The following is a 23,807-nucleotide window of genomic DNA, read 5'->3' on the forward strand; positions in this document are numbered from 1 at the left end:
TTAGACAGTGTATGCTCTAAACTCAGTAAATTAACAACTGTGTGTATGTTTGTAAGCCAATGTCTTAATAGCATTAAAGAATAAATGATAATAATTTCCATAAACTGAACAAGGAACAAAACCAAAATTTTAGTTATTGGCAGCAATAACAAATGACGGTGTTAGAAATAAACTTAATTATTTAGCTTTGCAAGTCAAGCCAGAAGTAAAGAATCTTGGCGTTATTATGGACTTGGATGTAAACCTAAAGGTCTAAATCATATATTTACCATATTGGATTGTGATTTCATTAAAGAAGTATTTTAAGAGCTTTTTAAGTGGGTTTTGAACAACTAGTCTACTGCAATGCACTGTAAGGGCCACCTAAGAAAGACCTAAAGTAGTAGTAGTAAGTTGCACTAGTCACTGTCCACTAGTTTTCTCTTTTTCTTTTCCAGTTTCCTGCAGTGGCAACCTGACCCACTCCACTGTCAGTTTATTGAAGTGCCGTGTAGCTGCCTTTCATTTCGGAGGATGTGGATAATCCAACTTTTGTCACCTACAAATGCCTCTGGAGGTTTATTGCCTCTAGCATCTCATCACTGATTTTTTGTTTTTGTCTGTTCTCTGGTCATAGTATTGGACTCTGACTTTTACCATTAGGATAGATTTTAAACTGTCTGTATTTTTAATAGTGTGAATGATGCATATTGTAGTTTTTTATTTATGTTAATTACTTTTCATTTTGTTTTTGATTATGTCATTGTTCTGTATATAGTGAATGGTATCATCTTTTCTTGCATTTTTCCTTGAGAGTTGTTACAGCACTCTCTGCCTGCACTTTGTGAGGAGCGCTGTACAAGAACAAAGTATTTTGACGATTGTATTGTATTTCTGAGGTGACAATGATAGATTGGCTATCTAAATCTATGAATAGGATTACTTGTGTCATGTGTTGTATTTACCCAATTTTTTGACACCCTTTGCATGCCCTACCCACCTAAAAGGGGGGTCCCTCTGTGAACTGGCCTTCCCAAGATTTCTTCCTTTTTTTTCCTATTCGGGGGTTCTGGAGAGGAGGGTCCGTCGGATAGTCGAACCTCGGATTCAGGAGGAACAGTGTGGTTTTCGTCCTGGTCGCGGAACAGTGGACCAGCTCTTCACCCTTAGCAGAGTCCTGGAGGGTGCATGGAAGTTTGCCCGACCGGTCTACATGTGTTTTGTGAGCTTGGAAAAGGCATTCGACCGTGTCCCTCGGGGAATCCTGTGGGGGGTGCTCCGGGAATATGGGGTACTGGACCCCCTGATAAGAGCTGTTCGGTCTCTGTACAACCGGTGTCAGAGCTTGGTCCGCATTGCCGGCAGTAAGTCGAGCCCGTTTCCAGTGAGAGTTGGACTCCGCCAGGGCTGCCCTTTGTCACCGATTCTGTTCATAACTTTTATGGACAGAATTTCTAGCGCAGCCAGGTTGTTGAAGGGGTCCGCTTTGGTGGACTCAGAACTGGGTCACTGCTTTTTGCAGATGATGTTGTCCTGTTTGCTTCATCAGGCCGTGATCTTCAGCTCTCTGGATCGGTTCGCAGCTGAGTGTGAAGCGGCTGGGATGAGAATCAGCACCTCCAAATCCGAGAGCATGGTCCTCAGCCCGAAAAGGGTGGAGTGCCCTCTCAGGGTTGGGGGAGAGATCCTGCCCCAAGTGGAGGAGTTCAAGTATCTCGGGGTCTTGTTCACGAGTGAGGGAAGAATGGAGCGTGAGATCGACAGGCGGATCGGTGCGGCATCCGCAGTGATGCGGGCTCTGCATCGGTCTGTCGTGGTGAAAAAGGAGCTGAGCCGTAAGGCAAAGCTCTCAATTTACCAGTCGATCTACGCTCCTACCCTCACCTATGGTCATGAGCTATGGGTAGTGACTGAAAGAACAAGATCGCGAATACAAGCGGCTGAAATGAGTTTCCTCCGCAGGGTGTCTGGGCTTTCCCTTAAAGATAGGGTGAGAAGCTCAGTCATCCGGGAGGGGCTCAGAGTAGAGCCGCTGCTCCTCCGCATCGTTTGGTTAATGAGTTCAGACCTGCTTGTTTTGTCCTTTAATTAAAACAGACACTCCTTATCTGAATGTGAATAGTGAGAATGCTTGTGTTTAGTAGAACAATTCACATTTTAATTAGAAATAAAAACTGCTTAGTAAACAATAAATTTGCTAGCTTAAGAAACAAAGGTGGTAATTTTATGTATAAACCTGTGTCAAAGTCAGATTCACAAAGCCAGTTCAGGATGGGAAAGATGCCTTTATTGACATGCACATTTAATGCATGGAAAAGATGAATGACTTATAGAGGTACGTGATTAGCTTTGTTTCTCATGTTCTTCTAAGTTACTGATAAATGGACCTTCACAATCAGAATTCTGTTACACTAGATTTTACTGTTTTTCTTGTAGAAAAGTAGCAGCAAGACTGGGTCACAGATCAAGAGGCTTTAATTAAAATGCCTTTTATGAATGCTCAAGAGAAAGGCTAATTAGTTAACAGCTACAGCAAACAATAATATAAATCATTTAGTATGACTAATATCTAATCAATTAGTGAAAATCACATTTACGAGTAAAAATCCACTCTTACAGTACCCTGCTTTTATTTTTCTAGATCAGCAATAAGCATTTGATTCAGGCAGGTCTACATTAGTATTAGATGATAAACTTTTCTGCTCCCCTCCTTAATTGCTTCATCATGATATTGGTGACAAAAGGCATAAAAATAGCATTTGAAGATAATGATGATGACAAAAGTTAATAATGCAACAAATACTGGTTGTAACCAAGACAGGAAGAAAAAGAAATCATTAAACAGTCAGCCAGTATTCATGGTGTCCAATTGGGAGCAAAAACTGAATCGGCCACATTAAGACCCTTACAGACGAGGTCAGATAAATTTTGAGAAGTGTCTGGATTGTAGGAGCAACATTTTTGTTCTATCACCTTACAGATGCCTCCCTAGGCTGCTAAAAGCATATTCTGGGCCATTTGATCTAATTTGTAGCAAGGGCCTCAGAGGTGACATTAGCCACCAGTAGTAGTTCATCGGTCAGTTCATTTATTTCTGCTCCAGCTACAGGCCCAAAAATGTGAGACAGAAAAATTGCTCCATACCACAGGCCATCTCTGATAGGACTTCTCTGAGGTACTGAGATGGAAGCACATTTAATCTGAGCAGGAGACAGAACATGTCCTCAATGAATAATTCCATCAGTTGGCATACAGGCCAAGTAGCACACTCCTCATTAGACCAAGTAGATGTTGTAGGTGCCTCAGGCTTGTTGGTGATCATAACTAGGATTTAAACAACAAGAAAAATTCAGGTGTCCTAAACCATCACACAAAGAACAGAAAGTATTTAGTCAGCCCTGGGTTTCCCTGCATCAGCAGAGGTGGAAGAACAGTTTCTCATAAATCAGTATTCTGGCTGCACACCTTTAGAAGTGAAAAAGTAGAGTGGCAAAAATGTATGTTTTTTCATTTGAGGGAAAGCATAAGTTTGGAAAGGTCCGTAGTCCTATTAAGAAAGCAACCAGGTCCAGTGTATTTTTGGAAAGTTAAATTCATCTCTCTGCTATGGTCGGAGAGAAGATGATGCCAGGTGGAAATGTTACCATCCACACAAACGTAGTCCATCAATAAATGCGTGTTAGCCGTGTATATTTTTGATAAACAATTTATAACCATTTTATCAGAGCTGTGGCTTGTAATTATCAATGTGTTTTCTTTTATGACATATTTATTACAGATACATCTTTTGTGTATGTGTTATATTAGTTTTAAGAGGACTTTATTTATTATGGTCATTGAACAATAGGCTTACAGTATTCTATTTTGTTAATAGGTAACCTGTGATATTGTAAAAATACCATTATAATATAGAACATTAAAATTTCTTCATAGCTGGTTGTGCAGGGGCTTAGTGTAAGAAGACAAAATTAAGCCAATTCTAATAACATGATATTGGTACTGGATCTAAAAAAAACCTGACTGGAGCATCCCTAAATAATAGTAATATAACTTATGCTTAATTCTATTAGATTCTTAAGTTTTAATTAGATTTATATTTTTATTTGTATTGCCTTTTATTTATTCGTTAATCATTTTTTCTTTGTAATTATAATAATTTAATCCCTTAAAACAGGGGTCCCAACCCCCGGCCCGAGAAAACCGCCGGCAACGGAGACTCATTTAGTGAGGGGCTACAGCAAAATGGATGCCCCTCTTCACTGAGGACACTTTTCAGAATGCTAGGCAGGCGGAGCTTTCCGGTGGCGCAGAGAGAGGGGTGAGACTGAGGTGAGAGAGTATTACAACAAAGTATTTTTATAGTCCCAACTGTTTCCCCATATGACACGAGTCTATAGAAATCTTGTTACTACGAAGTACATTCAGCAGATACTTTCATTACAACGAAGTGACCTTGAAATGCTTGAATGAATCATCCACTGAGCAGTTAGTTCTGTGGTCACAATTCAGTTGTGTACAACGATCCCCAAACAGAAACTTTGTAAAAATTCCCCGTACTGTTTTTTTTTTGCTGTTTTTGTTTTCGGTGGTTTTCAGTGATACCTTTTGCTTATTGCTCGTCAACATTTGAAAAACATCCATTGGAATTTAACTCATTGTCACCCTTCTATAGAAACGGCAGACACAAAAAAACGGTAACAGTGTTAATGTTTGTGATATGCAATCTGTTGGAATGACAAATGTAATGCATATGTCTTTGTTATATGCAAAAAAAGAACAAAAATGTCAGGTTGCAAATGTATGCGAACTGCATATTTTTATGTGGTTCAGTGATACTCGTTCAAGAAATATTCCTATTAATGCGGCACTCTTTAAGGAAAATGTGAGGTTTCTAAACTCTCTTGGGACCTCCGTCAATGGGACAATACGCCGAAGACCATCCCGAAGTGCAATCACCGCATCTGGGGAAGACTGTTTATCTGTTGCCGGGGCACACAGCTCACAGCTTTGCTGCGTCACCCCGCCAAAGCAAACAGAAAAGATCTTGATTAGTGATGCAAGGAACATTGTAAATGCAGGGAACATGATTCATTGTCCACTAACCTGGTCATAACCCTGTCTGACTGCTGTGTCTGTTTATAGGAGAACGGCAGATTATGCTACAATAAATAACCGTGCTGCTCCTGTTTCAAGCTGAATAAACACTAAGACGTGTTTTGGGGTATAAGACAGGGACTTATAGCACGACCACAACCTGTTCCCATTGATGGGTGGGGTGGGGTTTGGGAATCCCAAAAGAGTTCAGAATCCTCACAATATGAACAGGCATACAAGCACTATTGGGCACCCCACCTTTACCCACTTTGCTGACTCAGTATCCAACCAGGCTGTAGGAGCCTGAGGAAGAAAATCTGAGGCAGTGGTGGAGCAGCTGCACATGGGACAGAGGCAGAAGATACCCGTTGTTCAAGCTGGAAGATAAAGTGGCTGCTTTTAAGGCGAAACTTGATTTATGGGGCAGACGAGTGAACATTGGGATTTTTTGATATGTTTCAAACGTTAGCAGAGGTTGTTAAAGATACCAAGCCAGGGTCTTCTTTATCCCAGCTGGTGTATGATCACCTATCTCAGCTTTCAATAGAGTTTGAGCATTATTCCCAACCACAAAAGACGCCCGAAATGGAAAGGAATGGATCCGTGGCCCATTTGTGAATAAGCCAGGTGAATAAACTTTGTCTGTGCTTGAAGAGGATTAACTGCCTGAGGTTGCAAATGATGGTGGCCTTAAAAGTACGTCTGAGACAACTTCAAATCTCCATACGTTTTGGATTAAAATTAAGGCGGAATATCTTGAGGGTGCCACAAAAGTACTGAAAAGTCTGCTTCCATTTCCAACATCCTATCTTTGTAAGGCAGCATTTTCTGCAGTGACAGCAACCAAAATGAGATTATGGAGTAGCCTGAAGATCAGCAACACGCTTCGTGTGTCACTGTCTTCCATCGTCCCCAGATGGGATCGCCTGGTTACAGGAAAACAAGCTCAGGGCTTCCACTGATTCTGCATTATTGTAAGTTGTATAATTTCTATTGTGATATTATAACTTAATAGTAATAAAAATGTAATGTAAATTGTGTATAAAACTGCCCTATGAACCTGCCCCAAATCCTTTATTAACGTCCCTGGAAAAGTTGGCTTTTAGTTAAGCGGTCCTTGGTGTCAAAAAGTTTGGGGACCACTGTCTTAAAACACCTTGAGCTGTACTCTTTCTATATTAATGTGCTATATAAATAACTTCTCGTTATTATTGTGTTCTTCCTGCAGCCGAAAAATATGTATGTATAGTAAGTGCCATATCTTTACTGGCTTCATACTTGTAATTGTGGATCTGTCCATAATATTCCCCAGCAGTGAACAAAAAAACAATGGTTTGATAATGGATAGATATTTTAAATTGAAATCCGGAGGATATAGAGTCTTATTTTTTTGTATAATTTAATGGACATTTTGCTTCTAAACCATTTTATTACAAACCTGTATATTTTTGGAAACAGTCCAGTGCAAATAGCAGATTAACTATAGGTAAGAACTTAATATTGTATTACAGTTAGTAAATTCTCTGTGCCTCCCCCCTAAAAACTTTTAAATTTTTAGATATTTTTTCTGATACAATATTGTCTTTGTATATTTACTTGGCTACTACAGTAAGTGGAAAAACACTCTGCAGATATGAATCAACTAGTCGCAAACATAACTATTAACATATTAGAAAGTGTAGTAAACAGCTTTATAGTAAAAAAAATATTTTATTACTTTCATAAAATGAAAAAAGGACCATACACACACAAAATTCACATCTGCTTTGATAAGTTCTTAACATTGAAGAACATGTTTCTTGTGTTTTCAACACTGCATGATTGTATGCTGAGTAAAAACAAATAGATAGAAATTAGACAAATTAAGACATCTCTTAAAAATGTTTTACATCATAAGAGCAGGAATCTCTAAACCTTGATCTTTAATTGAAGTGTATTTTTGTTAATTATCTGGTATGAATACTGTGGGCTAGATTTTTCATGAGAAAGGACAAAAACATGAAAATTGACAGATATTTCATTGTAATGATGGTAAGTGATGTTCTGTTTAACACCCTTTATTGTGTGTGTGTATATATATATATATATATATATATATATATATATATACACACACATTACAGGCCAAAAGTTTGGACACACCTCCTCATTCAATGTGTTTTCTTTATTTTCATGACCATTTACATTGGTAGATTCTCACTGAAGGCATCAAAACTATGAATGAACACATGTGGAGTTATGTACTTAACAAAAAAAGGTGAAATAACTGAAAACATGTTTTATATTCTAGTTTATAAAATAGCCACCCTTTGCTCTGATTCATGCTTTGCACACTCTTGCCATTCTCTCGATGAGCTTCAACAGGTAGTCACCTGAAATGGTTTTCACTTCACAGGTGTGCCTTATCAGGGTTATTTAGTGGAATTTCTTGCTTTATCAATGGGGTTGGGACCAGCAGTTGTGTTGTGCAGAAGTCAGGTTAGTTGGACGATCATTTATTTTTCAACAGGACAATGACCCCACCTCCAGGCTGTGTAAGGGCTATTTGACCAAGAAGGAGAGTGATGGAGTGCTGTGGCAGATGACCTGGCCTCCACAGTCACCGGACCTGAACCCAATCGAGATGGTTTGAGGTGAGCTGGACCACAGAGTGAAGGCAAAGGGGCCAACAAGTGCTAAACACCTCTGGGAACTCCTTCAAGACTGTTGGAAAACCATTTCAGGTGACTACCTGTTGAAGCTCATCGAGAGAATGCCAAGAGTGTGGAAAGCAGTAATCAGAGCAAAGGGTGGCTATTTTGAAGAAACTAGAATATAAAACATGTTTTCAGTTATTTCACCTTTTGTTAAGTACATAACTCCAAATGTGTTCATTCATAGTTTTGATGCCTTCAGTGAGAATCTACCAATGTAAATGGTCATGAAAATAAAGAAAACACATTGAATGAGGAGGTGTGTCCAAACTTTTGGCCTGTACTGTATATATAATCCATCTATCCATTTTCCAACCCGCTGAATCCGAACACAGGGATCTGCTGGAGCCAATCCCAGCCACCACAGGGCGCAAGGCAGAAACCAATCCCGGGCAGGGCGCCAACCCACCGCAGGACACACACAGCCACACCCACACACACTGGGGACAATTTAGAATTGTCAATCCATCTAACCTGCATGTCTTTGGACTGTGGGAGGAAACCCATGCAGACATGGGGAGAACATGCAAACTTCATGCAGGGAGGGCCCGGGAAGCGAACCCAGGTCTCCTAACTGCGAGTCAGCAGTGCTACCACTGCGCCACCTATATATATAAATATATATATTTATTTATATATATATTTATTTATATATACTGTATATATATATATATATATAAAATGGCAAACATAAAATGTTACTTTAAAGTACTAAAAATGCTAAAGAATTGTTATGGCGCTTGTCATGATTCATTTTAAAAACAATGTGCTATAGAATTGCCTACATGTAGACACCATTCACATTTACACAGTACACAAATACTCTGCCTGTTTAAGAAGTCGTGTATAATCTTAATAGCATAAACCGTAGTTGCGTTATTTGGTAAGATGCACATAATACAGAGTATTAATTGCCACAATCAGTCCTGAATAAAAATAACTCCTCCCCTTTCTGAGTGTTCCTCAAATAGGAAAGTCCATGTAACTTGTATTGCTTGCTTATACTATTTGCTTACTCTGTGTACACCCCAACAGCATTTGGAGGATAGCAAGCCTTAGGGTTTACAGCTTTTCATTTCATCTGTGCTCTGGCATAGTCCTCCTGGCAGACTTTTTGCTCTATAAATATACAGCATTCATTTTACAAGTCACTTGTCAATACTGAGCAAACATCTTTCTAGGCAAGTGGAAAAGAGAACCCTACCTAATTACACTGAGGCTAAATAAGGTCATGCACTGTTTGCATTTAAAATATTTAAAACCACAGCTGACGATAACATAGTTTAATTTAAGTTATACAGTTATTTACAAGGTTTCAAAACATACCAAGATCTATAAGACCTACTGTAAATTTGGAATTGCACGTATGCAGTTTACCAAAATCTACTAAACATTATAACTCTTTAACTGAACTGAAATTCATAGTTGTTGCTTTTCACCTTTCAGCTCTAAAGGTAACTACCCTACAACAATATAACACAATCACCCAGCAGAAATTAACAGTGAGCCAAAGTTGACTTATTTCCTTCATTGATTCAAGTATATTCAGAAAAGATTACTGGGAGGAGTTAATGGCAGGTGATAAAATGTATTGAAATGAAATGCAATGCAAGACTTATTTTATAGTATATGGGAAACACACATTTCTAAATAAATAAATATAAAACGAATGTGTTTGACAGCTCACTGCATGCTATGAACATTTAATACCAGTTCTGCTGCTACATTTGTTCATAATTTTTCCATTTAAGGCTGTGTAGTAAAACAAAATAGTCTCAAACACAGTGTTCTGTTTCTTACAAGCCACCACTACCTTTGCTAGTATTTGTGCAAGACTGTGATCAAACTTATTGCTAGTTGTTGTACTGTTCCACTTTGCACATTAACCATTCTGACAGTTGACAAACCATGATCAAAATGTTCCACTTTTTCCTGTACAGCCACGTCTTCGTTATGTGGACGATTTATATCGTCCACACATTATTGTTGAATTTGATACTGTTTTCCTTTTACACATAACATATCTCCACCATCTGAAATGTACAGACCCAGTAGCTTTGGGACAATCCTTTAAAACAAGGTAGTATAACCATGAAGGTCCATAATTGTCCACAACTTTAGATAGTTGCTATGCCCAAGCTAAAGCAGTCTTCAGTTAAAAGCTGCACGTAGAAAGGAAAATAAGGGTGGAAAGATGCTTTCAATAATAGCAACTTTGAAAGACCACCCCATTATGATTGTCAAGATATTTAGCTCAGATATCTACTGCACAATTTAGTTGCCTTTAATGCCATTAGTGGTACTGTTCAGTCTACCCACACTTTACGTATCCAGTCACTGTAATATGCTGTTCGAACAAAAATCCCAGGACGATTCAAACGACCACATCCTCTGCTACGGACACTTATACCGTGTAGATATTTAATTTCATGAAACTCGCACACAAGAGGGCCTCCATAATCATTCTGTAAGAGGAAACAAAAATAATGAAATAAATAATCAAAGTGGCAGACACTGATTAAAATGTACAACTGTTGAAATTTTTGCAATTAATAAACCTATAATACTGAATATATGAATTATACACTAGACCAATAGCTCTCAAACTCTTAGAGACCACATGTGGCAGCAGGTGTTTGTTCTAACCAGTTTCACAGTCACTGAGTCAATTTGAGTCAATTTAATTAGTTGGCCTTTTTTCCCCTCTTCTTTTGTGCTGCGTTCAGAAACGCACAGCACTATGATTTTTATATTTATAGTACATTTAGAAATATTCGTTTTTTGCTGTAGTTTTAAATGCTTAACTCTTCTGTTGTTTTGCTATTAATTGTCTTTGGTGTAGTTTGCCTCCTTAATTGTATCTTAATAATGACAACAACAAGCAAGGCAGACACCCAAGAAAACAACACTGAATGTTGGAAGAATGGCACTGCTTCAGTGTCTGGGCCACTAATGCACTCATTAGTAAATCATGGATTAAATAATCAGAACACCTGGAAAAACAGAATGATGAAAAATCTTTATTTGTTAAAAACAAATAAAGAACAATTCATAAAAAAAAATTATCTCCATATAACATACAGTGGTGTGAAAAACTATTTGCCCCCTTCCTGACTTCTTATTCTTTTGCATGTTTGTCACACAAAATGTTTCTGATCATCACACATTTAACCATTAGTCAAATATAACACAAGTAAACACAAAATGCAGTTTTTAAATGATGGTTTTTATTATTTAGGGAGAAAAAAAATCAAAACCTACATGGCCCTGTGTGAAAAGTAATTGCCCCTTGTTAAAAATAACCTAACTGTGGTGTATCACACCTGAGTTCAATTTCCGTAGCCACCCCCAGGCCTGATTACTGCCACACCTGTTTCAATCAAGAAATCACTTAAATAGGAGCTGCCTGACACAGAGAAGTAGACCAAAAGCACCTCAAAAGCTAGACATCATGCCAAGATCCAAAGAAATTCAGGAACAAATGAGAACAGAAGTAATTGAGATCTATCAGTCTGGTAAAGGTTTTAAAGCCATTTCTAAAGCTTTGGGACTCCAGCGAACCACAGTGAGAGCCATTATCCACAAATGGCAAAAACATGGAACAGTGGTGAACCTTCCCAGGAGTGGCCGGCCGACCAAAATTACCCCAAGAGCGCAGAGACGACTCATCCGAGAGGTCAGAAAAGACCCCAGGACAACGTCTAAAGAACTGCAGGCCTCACTTGCCTCAATTAAGGTCAGTGTTCACGGCTCCACCATAAGAAAGAGACTGGGCAAAAACGGCCTGCATGGCAGATTTCCAAGACGCAAACCACTGTTAAGCAAACAGAACATTAGGGCTCATCTCAATTTTACTAAGAAACATCTCAATGATTGCCAAGACTTTTCGGAAAATACCTTGTGAACTGATGAGACAAAAGTTGAACTTTTTGGAAGGCAAATGTCCCGTTACATCTGGCGTAAAAGGAGCACAGCATTTCAGAAAAAGAACACATTACCAACAGTAAAATATGGTGGTGGTAGTGTGGTGGTCTGGGGTTGTTTTGCTGCTTCAGGACCTGGAAGGCTTGCTGTGATAGATGGAACCATGAATTCTACTGTCTACCAAAAAATCCTGAAGGAGAATATCCGGCCATCTGTTCGTCAACTCAAGCTGAAGCGATCTTGGGTGCTGCAACAGGACAATGACTCAAAACAAACCAGCAAATCCACCTCTGAATGGCTGAAGAAAAACAAAATGAAGACTTTGGTGTGGCCTAGTCAAAGTCCTGACCTGAATCCAATTGAGATGCTATGGCATGACCTTAAAAAGGCGGTTCATGCTAGAAAACCCTCAAATAAAGCTGAATTACAACAATTCAAAAGATGAGTGGGGCAAAATTCCTCCAGAGTGCTGTAAAAGACTCATTGCAAGTTATCGCAAACGCTTGATTGCAGTTATTGTTGCTAAGGGTGGCCCAACCAGTTATTAGGCTCAGGGGGCAATTACTTTTTCACACAGGGTCATGTTGGTTTGGATTTTTTTTCTCCCTAAATAATAAAAACCATCATTTAAAAACTGCATTTTGTGTTTACTTGTGTTATATTTGACTAATGGTTAAATGTGTTTGATGATCAGAAACATTTTGTGTGACAAACATGCAAAAGAATAAGAAATCAGGAAGGGGGCAAATAGTTTTTCACACCACTGTATGTAAAGATTTAGTACCTTCAAATAAAAATTCACCAGATTTAATTTTGTAATTTGTACATTGACACCCAAACACAGAAACCGGGAAAGAAAAGCTTTAATGTTAATTAGGCTAGTAGTCCATTTGAAAAAAGAAATAAACAAACTTGCAGCCACATGAGGATGGAGTGTGAGAACCACTACACTATAGCATCCAAAAACAAGATGTCCTTATAGCAGAACCCATTTTTTGAATCCACATGCTTACAAATAAACACACACACATACACACTTTGGAAATGTGTCTCATTCATCCATATCCCTTGGCCACTTATTTATATTCAGTTTCTGTAGGCATGCTGAGGCCCATCTAGCAACAATAGCCAGATTACTGTAAATTACAAGATGCTATTTCATTTTTTTTATACCTACAATGAGCCATTTTTTTTGCTTTTATTCTGTCAGGTTCAATTGATTATGCAGTATTTTGACAAAGCCAGAAGTCAGAAATAAAATTAAACAGCAATCAAATGTCTAGATTAACAAATATGTTAATTTAAAGCAGAAGAAATTGTAAATCACAGCTATAATTGAATGTTAATCAAAATTGAAAAAAAAACCTGAACAATAAAGTTTACTTCAAAGTCATTCATTATGTCAAAGAAGTATAGGACAAGCTGGAGAATTGTCACAACACATTACCACTAGGAGATGCCAAAGAGCCATGTCATCCTTGGTTGCCTCTGAGGTTACTGCAACCAGTTAATAGATGTAAAAAACGTGCCTACACAACGCAGTGCTCTTGCAATGCTATTCATTTATAAATATGGTAGTTCTGAATTGCATTAAAAAACTACATTTTTTTCTTATACTACTAAGCATTCCATATGTTGAATACAAATGTTACTGAAGTCTTCTTATTTCTGCAACCATAATCTACTATCCTAGTCCATACAATAAATGTCTCCAAAAATAAAAATGTATCAACAATAAGATAATATATTTGGCCCAGGGAAGTAGGTGTACTAGTGAGTAGGTTTATTTGCGTTGGTCGTGAACATACACTATGAAAGCTGTCAGTGCAGATGTGCTCATTTATTGATGCGAGCACTGCCTCTGCATTTGGTGCAACTGTTAACCTCTTTTAAACATATAGTTTCCCTTTTGAAATCATTAATGACTTTAAACATCTACGTTCATTCAGGAATAATGAACCAGTGCATGTCTAAAAATCCATAATGAATATGGTGTTAGTTAATTAGTTTTATTGTAATACTGTATGTGGCATGTTGGATATAATGGAAAATGCACTGAATAAAGGCCTGTTACTTAGGATTCAACTGCTCAATAAATATAAGAATGTAGTAACATCAATATTCATTAAAAGGGCTTAGCAATATTTACATCCCATTTTGAATGAAACTTAAAATTATGATGAAATATTCATATTCTTCTTAGTTTACTTTTAGCAGAGGCATTGTTCTTGTAAATATAAGTATTTTGTAAGTGATATAGATAATATAGTATAACATCCATCCATTATCCAACCCACTATATCCTACTTACAGGGTCACGGGTTTCTGCTGGAGCCAATCCCAGACAACACAGGGCGCAAGGCAGGAAACAAACCCTGGGCAGGGAGCCAGCCCACCACAGGGCACACGCAGCACACACTAGGGACAATTTAGAATCGCCAATGCACCTATCCTGCATGTCTTTGGATTGTGGGAGGAAACCGGAGCACCCGGAGGAAACCCACGCAGACACGGGGAGAACATGCAAACTCCACACAGGGAGGACATGGGAAGCGAACCCAGGTCTCCTAACTGCGAGGCAGCAGCGCTCCCCACTGCGCCACCGTGCTGCCCCTATAGTAAAACAATGGGGTAAAAAAAACAAAACATATCCTACCAGGCTGTAAATGGCAACTTTATATATTACCAAAAATACTCTTCTTTAATTTCTTTATGTTAAACTAAACTGAAACATAAACTAGAGATTCCATGTGTATAACAAAATTCAAGTAAATGCCTAAATACAAAATTGATTGTGACGCTCCAATCACTCAGCCATCTAAACTGGCTGCCTTTCATTTAAATGACTCGATTGGTGATCAGTAGTGGTGCAACGGATCAAAAAACTCACGGTTCGGATCGGATCACGGTTTTAAGTCACGGATCGGATCAATTTTCGGATCAGCAAAAAAAAAAAACCAAAAATAAAGACAAGACAAATTTAACTCTCCATTTATTTAATTATTTTTTGCCCATTAAAAACATTCAACTCAAGACTCATTCCATTCGATTATATAAATACAAATTAAGGTGCATAAGGGCATGATAACTATTTCCTTTAATGTGGACACAATAAAAAACAACTTTAAATGCAATTTAAGGCATCATTGCTTCTTACTTTGAACATGGAGAGAGGAATAAAAACTAGCTTATGTCCACATCATCAAAAAAGAAGAAAGCAGACCTGAGCTTATAATTTCTATTTTTTTTTTTCAAAAACATGCGGATGTCTACATTTTCTGGGAAAAGTGTACATCTCTTTGCTGTAACTATGTCCCCTGCTGTTGAGAACACGCTCTCGCTAGGCACTGAAGTGCCAGGCACAGCAAGATGGTGTTTTGCCATTGTGGCAAGGTGAGGGTATTTACATTCGTTGCTTTTTCACCAAGTCAGTGGATCACCATCGACTGGAATGCCACTTGCTACCTCATAGGATACCACCTCCTCTTTAATGGTGTCAGCAAACGCCTTGCTGACCATGTCCTTCTGTGAAAAGGTCTCGCCAAATAGCCCCGCCATTGCCGACTTCTTTTGAGGAGATGTGTCTGCTCCTATTGGTGCTGCATATTGATGCTGCAGGGGAAGTTACATTGATGATTAAAACTTTTTTTAAAATGATGCTGGTGGTTTGTCGAGCTCCTCTGCTATAACTGCTACCGCTGTGCATGACCACGCGTATGAAACGGCAAACCGGACAAAAGTCGAGCGAAAATGCGTGAGAGAGGTTGAATTAGTGAGCGAGAGAGAGAGTGCGTGAGAGAAGTTTAATTGTAGTTCAGTGCGAGAGAGAAAGACAGAGTTAATGCGCGAGAGAGTTTGAGAGAGTGCACGAGAGAGTTTGAGAGAGTGCACGAGAGAGGTTGAGAGAGTGCACGAGAGACACGCGCACAATACAGTGGAACTTTTTTTTTCTCGGATCTTCGGATCACGTGCGTACCGAACCGTGGACAGGAATCGGTTCGGATCACGGATCAACAGTGATCTGTTGCACCACTAGTGATCAGTAAATCAGCATGCAGTGCAAGAAACACCAAATGCAATAGTCACATCTGTCTGTTCACATGAAACAACTCAGCACCCCGTGTGGACTGATTTGTGTTGAAATGTTTTGCACATGTAATTCTTAAAAAACAATTGTCAAGACCACACACTTTTTCTTGAGACATCTCAAACAGATCGCACTGTAAAAAGTTCTGAAATTTCAAAAGCTCCCACTGAGAAGCATTGGCAAATCTGCAAACTTGTTGATCTTTAAACAAAGAAAGATTCTGTGCAACATCAACTACAAAATAGTTTACTGTTTCAGTTTTACACTAACAAATATTTTGTGTATTTTTCTCTTTTACTTGTTCGTCTGCCAGTCCATATGGATGGTATAATGCCAGGGAAAAGTGCACAGATGTGCAAGCAGCTCATTCAGCATCACACTTCTGCTGCTCTTAATCATAACTTGTGTTTTGAAAGGGAGTGACAGTTAATGTGCGTTTAGGATATCAGAGCCGCTGGGTAAGTAACAAGGACAATACTGTTATATACACTTTCTATAGTGCATGAAGAAGCTGACTGTGCCACAAACAAGGACATTGCAGGATTACAATTTATGCTGTGCTGAAAGAGTTACTTTGCAGTATAAAGTACAACAGACTGAGCTGCAAAAGTGCCCAAAGATCCTCTTTTGCTTTAGGGTATCTTCAGCCTGGTATCACAATCTTTCAGATAATTGTCACCTTTGGTATTCCCAGTATACGATTGACCAATTCTTAGTTATTTAAATAATTTAAATGACTTACTATGTTTTAACTAATACTAATGGCTGGATGGGGAACGTAATTTACTTTTCCCCTTTCATAGTTTAATGTTGATTTTATGCTAGCATTGATCATTTTGTATTAATAGTCGTTTTTTTTTTTCTGGAAATTATTGGGTACTACTCTATTGGGTATACTTTCAAAAATGTGTTTAAGAAAATGAATCAACAGGCATGCCACCATTAACACACAATCAATACCATTTTTCAGTCAGTTGAAATGGAATCTGCTGTGCTATTGATCCATAAAACTTATTTAGGCTACAGTATCAGCTATATGATGCTGTAAAGTATCATTAAAAAGCACACATTTAATCTGTTGCCTACTAACACATGTAATTGTATTACATTTTAACTGTTACATTTGAATAGGACTCATTGTTACAAAATATTTAATATTAATATTTAATAAACAAAAATGCAAAAACTGACTCCTAGATGAAGTATCTAAAAGAAAAAAAAAAAGATCCAACTTTGATGTTGGTAAACAGTCATTGACTACACTGTGTGCACAATTATTAGGCAAGTGAGTATTTTGACCATATCATCATTTTTAATGCGTATATTCCAACTCCAAGCTGTATTAACTTGAATGCTTATTGGATTTAAGCACGTCAGGTGATGTGTATTTGTGTAATGAGGGAGGGTGTGGCCTAAGGAGATCAACACCCTATATCAAGGTGTGCAGAATTATTAGGCAGCTAGTTTTCCTCAGGCAAAATGGGCCAAAAAAGAGATTTAACTGACTCTGAAAAGTCAAAATTGTAAAAAGTCTTTCAGAGGGATGCAGCACTTTTGGAATTGCTAAGATATTGGTGTGTGATCACAGAACCATCAAACATTTTGTTGCAAATAGTCAACAGGGTCGCAAGAAACGTGTTGAGAACAAAAGACGCAAATTAGCTGCCAAAGATTTGAGAAGAATCAAACGTGAAGCTACCAGGAACCCATTATCCTCCAGTACTTTCATATTCCAGAGCTGCAACCTACCTGGAGTGCCCAGAAGTACAAGGTGTTCAGTGCTCAAAGACATGGCCAAGGTAAGGAGGGCTGAAACCCAACCACCACTGAACAAGAAACATAAGTTGAAACGTCAAAACTGGGCCAAGAAATATCTGAAGACAGATTTTTTTCAAAGGTTTTATGGACCGATGAGATGAGAGTGACTCTTGATGGACCAGATGGATGGACCTGTGGATCAGTAATGGGCACAGAGCTCCACTCCAACGTGGAGGTGGGGTACTGGTATGAGCTGGTATTTTTAAAGATGAGCTAGTTGGACCTTTTGCATTGAAGATGAACTCAAAATCAACTCCCAAACCTACTGCCAGTTTTTCAAGACACTTTCTTCAAACAGTGATACAGGAAAAAGACCATGATTTTTATGCAGGCCAATGCTCCATCACTTGCATCGAAGTTCTCCACTGCGTGGCCAGCCAGTAAAGGCCTTAAAGATGAAGGAATAATGACATGGCCCCCCTTCCTCATCTGACCTAAACCCTATCGAGAACTTGTGGGCACTTCTTAAACGCTAGATTTACGGGGGAGAAAAACAATACACCTCTCTGAAGAGTGTCTGGGACGCTGTAGTCACTGCTCCACAAAAAGCTGATCGTCAACAGATCAAGAAACTGACAGACTCCATGAATGGAAAGGCTTATGACTGTTATTGGAAAGAAGGGTGGCTATATTGGTCATTGATTGATTGATTTATTTTTTTTGAAATGTCAGAGATGTTTATTTGTAAATTTTGAGGTGTTTGTTTGTTATTCTCACTATAACAGATGAAAATAAACAAGTAAGATGGGAAAATTTTCATTTTTCCTTTAGTTGCATAATAAATCTGCACACTAATAGTTGCCTAATAATTGTGCGCACATATGTATTCCCCTGATGATGTTCACACTCACATTTCCGTTGTGAAACATTCAGGTTTCAGGTTTATTAACATTTTGGATTGACTGATAGCACTGTGTTTGTTCCATATTAAAATTAATCCTCAAAAATACAACTTGCCTAATAATTGTGCACACAGTGTACATCTGAATGTTAAGCCGTACTACATGTTATTGTTACTGTTAACACTCCCTTAATACTAGTGGACTTTTCCATGGTGACTATTACAGACCCAGGACAGAAGAGAAAACTTATCAGTTGAAGGTCTCTTTGTGTAACCACAGTGTTTTATATGATGTGTTTATTAAGTACAATTCAACAAAAGACCAGTGGTAATAGTCTGTCTTTTGGTATAAGCAGTATAATGTTCTAGTGGTTAAATGGGAAAAATCATAACTTTCAGGAAATGCCTGACAATTTATTCTGAAATACTTTAAAGGCATTTAGCAAAAACAACATCTATCGCTTGAATTTTCTTAATTCATCTTTAGTATCTTAGTCAGCTGAAGCCAATCCTGGCAGCACTGAGCACAAACAAATACTCAAGTCTAGACAGGACAGCAGTTCACTGCAAATCACACACGCCTCTATTATCAGAGAGCCAATCAAGATTTGCTTATTAACCTTGGAATGCTTTTAGAATTTGAGAGGGAAATTGGGGTAACTGAAGAAAAATTCATGTGGATGCAGGAAACGTGTGGTAAAACTAGACAGAAAATGGCGGAGTTCTGATTGTGAACCAACAACTATTTAACTGTGTTCATTGCACCATCATTTTCATCAAGTGAAACAATAAACTAAAATACCATATAGAAAAATAAGAGAATCAGTGGATCATTTATTTGACATTCAGTGTAGGTAAACTGAACAGGTCCACAGGTGGTTAAATATTTTATGCACACATTTGTTTACGTAACACCAAATCATGATCTTACCTCACATGTTCCTTCATCTTTCTTTCCACCAGCACAGATTTCTGAATCTTTTACTGTGATCCTCCCTTTGTGATATTCATTACATTTATCATTTCCAACAATTGGTAGTTTAACTGCTTTCATAATGCCATCATGCCCAGTACCTTAAAAAATAATAATTTTATTTAAAAATGAATATGTTAATAGAATAGAATATTTGAAAATTCTATAAATAATGAAAAATGAGAAACCCATTTCTGCTGGCTGATAAACAATAGCATATGAAATACACTCAAATATAATTTGCCATCATAAAAGTACGTTTACTTTAAAACCATTAGGCCCAACTGAAGCCTAAAAATCCTCAATACAATTTCTGACAAGTATAGAAAAATGAAAAAAGTACTAAAAAAAACTATTCTGTGCACATTTTCTTTATATCCAAGGGTAGGTCACTAACAATTGTAAATTGAACACATTTACTTTTAAGTGATCTCTTTTGGAACTTAGTCTGGAACTAAACAAATGAAAACATAAGAAAATGGGCACATGCACCAGCTCAGTGCCCCTTAATGAATTGTGACAAGTAAAAGGAAATGGACATGCACATCTCTGAACGTATTAATGAAGCCTGTGCACTGCTTAGGCTATGGGAATGTGAAAACATACCATTGCATTTATTACATTTTTACAGTCAGGGAAAGGCTAAGACCTTTTGGAATGGCATTGAAGCTCTCATCATATAGATGATTATAGTGAGCTTATTTCTCAGATGGTATTCATTTGCTCATAACCCTCAGGACAATGTTAGATTTAGAACACCATGAATGTCAATTAAAAGGCAGTTTATGCTACAGATTCTTGTTACTCTCAACCGATCAAAAGTTAAATTAGAAAAGCAGGTTTCTTTTACAAGGAAATGTGTCAGTGGCAATGAACTTCTTCGAATATACTTTGTATTTGTTATATCTGTTCAAATAATAGGAACACGTGCCTGCCTATAAAGTAAGTCTGCCTCTGTATAAAATAAGCAAAACTGGTTAAGACGCTGGCCTCCAACATTAGACACTAATGACAATTCCAGGAACTGCATAAATCCTCAGCTCATAACATTTGAAAATTGAACTTGACATTATTTTGCACCGATGAGTGCATTTGATTTTAGATAACAAACTGGTCGTAAGATATGAATTTTAAACCTATTCATAATGTGGACAGATTTTGTGGCATACAATGAGGAGTGCCTTCTCCTACCCTTTTGCCTTCATTTTCATTTTACATTTAGAACGATTTTTAATTTGAAGAACTGTAGGATGTGCGAGTAGAAAAAGAAAAAAAAAGAACAATATACATTACTGTTTTATAGAATGAATGGAATCTCTATTTTTATTAGTTCTTTAAGACTTTGTTTTATTTATATGCTTTTGTAAAGCACCACATTATAGATTGTTTATTTTAAAAGTGTATTTTATTTTATAATGTACAAAAAAGCCCTTCCAAAAGTCAAGGCATTACACTACCCATCATTTCAGTTTTTATAATGTTCTATCAAATTCGATGAAGCATGTATTTTAAACACATATATTAAAATTTTACTCACAAAATAAGAAAAGTTTACAAAGGAGAGAAGTTGGCCTACACAAGTTTATGTGATGACCAGGAGGAAGTGGGTGGCCAGTTGGCCATAGTCGAACTGTGCTTGTGTCCGACTTTGCCTGTTGTAAACTGACTGTGGACCCTCCAGAGGTTTATTTTCTGCAGGGATGCTGCGGCTTAGACTTTTTGTTTTCCTCTCCTCAGCTGTCAACTGTAATTTTTAAAGTTTGTTATTGCATTTTACCTATGAACTTCTTAACAGTTCTCTGTGTCTGCATTCAGTGAATATCAATTTATTTAATTCAGTTTATTTTATATTGCATTTAAAATATATACACTTTTAGGGAATTTATTTTAAATACCACCCCCTCCACAAAAAAAAAGAAAAAAGAAAAATCAAACGTGAGTTAGCCCTTACCTTTTGTCTCACCCCAACCATAAACTGTGCAGTTGGTGTTTTCCTGAACCACACACTCGGTTCCTGGAAGTGAGATATTGCTAACATTCTCACTGCGCAAAGCAGGCCTAGCTTAAAAAAAAAGTAATTTCAGAGAATTCAAAATATAGAGCAGTATGTGTAAATATAATTAACTTTTTTTTCTGGCAAAACACAATTCATACATTGTTAATTAACTATATTTATTTCCATTTTTTATTTCAGAAGCATAATACTTTTATTGCTATTTAAACCCTTACTTTGATAATTTCAGCATCACCAGGTTAGACCCTTCTGGCCCACAGACAAGATGGGATATCTTTAGAACCTGCTTATTTGATACCTCTCGTCCTGTTTCATTCAGATGAAGGAAACCCGCCCACAAAGTATATTCTGTTAAATCAGGTATGCTGCAAGATAAAAAAGCAAAAATACTATGAAAACAAAAAGTTTAGTTCTCCTGTTCTTTATAAATAACAGCAACACTGAACCTTTGACTTGTGTACTATTTTCTTCTGTTGTATTCACAGTAATACAAGCATCAGAATCTACTCTAATATCTGTAATCACAATATAGGGCTACAAAAGCACTAATTCTGTAATAATATCTACTAGACATTAAGCCCATTACAATAACAGGCGCTAGAACAGTAGTGCATAAACCTGTATATAGACCTTGTATGTGGCTGTAATATGCATCACTGTATTGTGTGCCTTTAATTTTCTCTTGCAGTAATAGTGCTTTGTATTTCCGTAAAATGTCTGTCATTTTCTCTGACAGTAATACAGTGGAACCGAAGTAATTTCCTCCATAGGATTGCATGTAAATACAATTAATCCATTCCAGACCATAAGAACTGTATGTAAATATATATATTTTTGAGTTTTTAAGCACAAATATACAGTAGTTAATTATACCATAGAATGCACAGCCTAATCTATACTAATAAAAGGCAAAGCCCTCACTGACTGACTCACTGACTCACTCACTGACTCATCACTAATTCTCCAATTTCCCGTGTAGGTGGAAGGCTGAAATTTGGCAGGCTTATTCCTTACAGCTTACTTACAAAAGTTAAGCAGGTTTCATTTAGAAATTCTACGCATAATGGTCATAACTGGAACCCATTTTTGTCCATATACTGTAATAGACTGCAGCTCGATGGCTGTGGAAGGCGGAGTTGCGTCTCGCATCATCACGCCTCCCACGTAATCATGTGAACGTTTGCAGTACGTAGAGAGCAAGGAAGAGCTCCAAAGAGTGCTGAAGAAAAAACGCATTACACAATTGATAAGGCAGAAAAAGAATATCAAGCGAGTGACGCATAAAAGCATATTCATAAGTGCAGCTACTGCGGAAACAAAGCACGGTGTAAACCTAAAGTTTAAATTAAGTTCATAGACAGGCTGCCGCTGGCGTTTGTCATGCCCACGACTAATACGATATTCAAGGGATACAAGTTTAATGAGAGGACACAGAGTATAAACGAGAGTTTTGATCACTTTGTAACTAAGTTAAAATTGCTGGTGAAGGACTGTGCTTATGCAAATTCTGAGAGACTGTGTTTGGGGGGGGATTGACAGTTAAGGTGGGTGGGGGAGTCACATCATCATCTCCCCTCCCATTCACCTCATTTTATTCACTTCATTTCGCTCTGAGCTGAGCTCCGCAGGAGCGCTGAAGAAAAAACGCATTACACAATTGATAAGGCAGAAAAAGAATATCAAGCAAGTGACGCATACAAGCATATTCATAAGTGCAGCTACTGCGGAAACAAAGCACGGTGTAAACCGTAAGTTTAAATTATGTTTATAGACACGCTCCCGCTGCCGTTTGTCATGCCGAGTGACGCATACAAGCATATTCATGACTGCAGCTACTTCGGAAACAAAGCACAGTGTAAACCTAAAGTTTAAATTAAGTTCATAGACAGGCTGCCGCTGGCGTTTGTCATGCCCACGACTAATACGATATTCAAGGGATACAAGTTTAATGAGAGGACACAGAGTATAAACGAGAGTTTTGATCACTTTGTAACTAAGTTAAAATTGCTGGTGAAGGACTGTGCTTATGCAAATTCTGAGAGACTGTGTTTGGGGGGGGATTGACAGTTAAGGCGGGTGGGGGAGTCACATCATCATCTCCCCTGCCATTCACCTCATTTTATTCACTTCATTTCGCTCTGAGCTGAGCTCCGCAGCTAACGCGGTCTTGCGGAAGCCACTTCGTGACGCTGCCACCAAATACTCACAGAAAAATCCACAAGTTAATACACACGCTGTCTCTAGAGTTTCTCCACACTCTGAATCCTCCAGGCACTACTGAGCATAATCTAGTTTTGAGGGTTGGGACACCAATAATGTTACTGAAAACCTTACAGCCAACGAGACTTTGTAACAGCACAAGACTTCAGGTCACGTGTCTGATA

At 37.9% G+C, this 23,807-nt stretch overlaps 1 protein-coding gene across 4 annotated transcripts in view; it reads right to left on the reverse strand.

Moving 5' to 3' along the window:
• Nucleotides 1-2,244: 2,244 nt before the first annotated feature.
• The window catches only part of LOC120534137 (hepatocyte growth factor-like), a 94,971-nt gene continuing 73,408 nt past the window's right edge, over nucleotides 2,245-23,807 (reverse strand). For 2 of the 4 annotated variants that reach the window (XM_039761455.1, XM_039761454.1), the window contains exons 15-19: nucleotides 21,639-21,788; nucleotides 21,361-21,467; nucleotides 19,368-19,510; nucleotides 10,086-10,231; nucleotides 2,245-3,303 (exon numbers count right to left, since the gene is read on the reverse strand). In XM_039761455.1, coding sequence (XP_039617389.1) covers nucleotides 3,282-3,303; nucleotides 10,086-10,231; nucleotides 19,368-19,510; nucleotides 21,361-21,467; nucleotides 21,639-21,788 — 568 coding nt within the window. In that variant the 3' untranslated portion in view covers nucleotides 2,245-3,281. Of the gene's footprint in view, nucleotides 3,304-10,085; nucleotides 10,232-19,367; nucleotides 19,511-21,357; nucleotides 21,472-21,638; nucleotides 21,789-23,807 lie in introns of those variants that run through there. The other 2 variants (XM_039761456.1, XM_039761457.1) reach the window with 2 other exon arrangements.

The sequence above is a fragment of the Polypterus senegalus genome, chromosome 8 (assembly GCF_016835505.1).
Source record: "Polypterus senegalus isolate Bchr_013 chromosome 8, ASM1683550v1, whole genome shotgun sequence".
Taxonomy (NCBI): Eukaryota; Metazoa; Chordata; class Cladistia; order Polypteriformes; family Polypteridae; genus Polypterus; species Polypterus senegalus.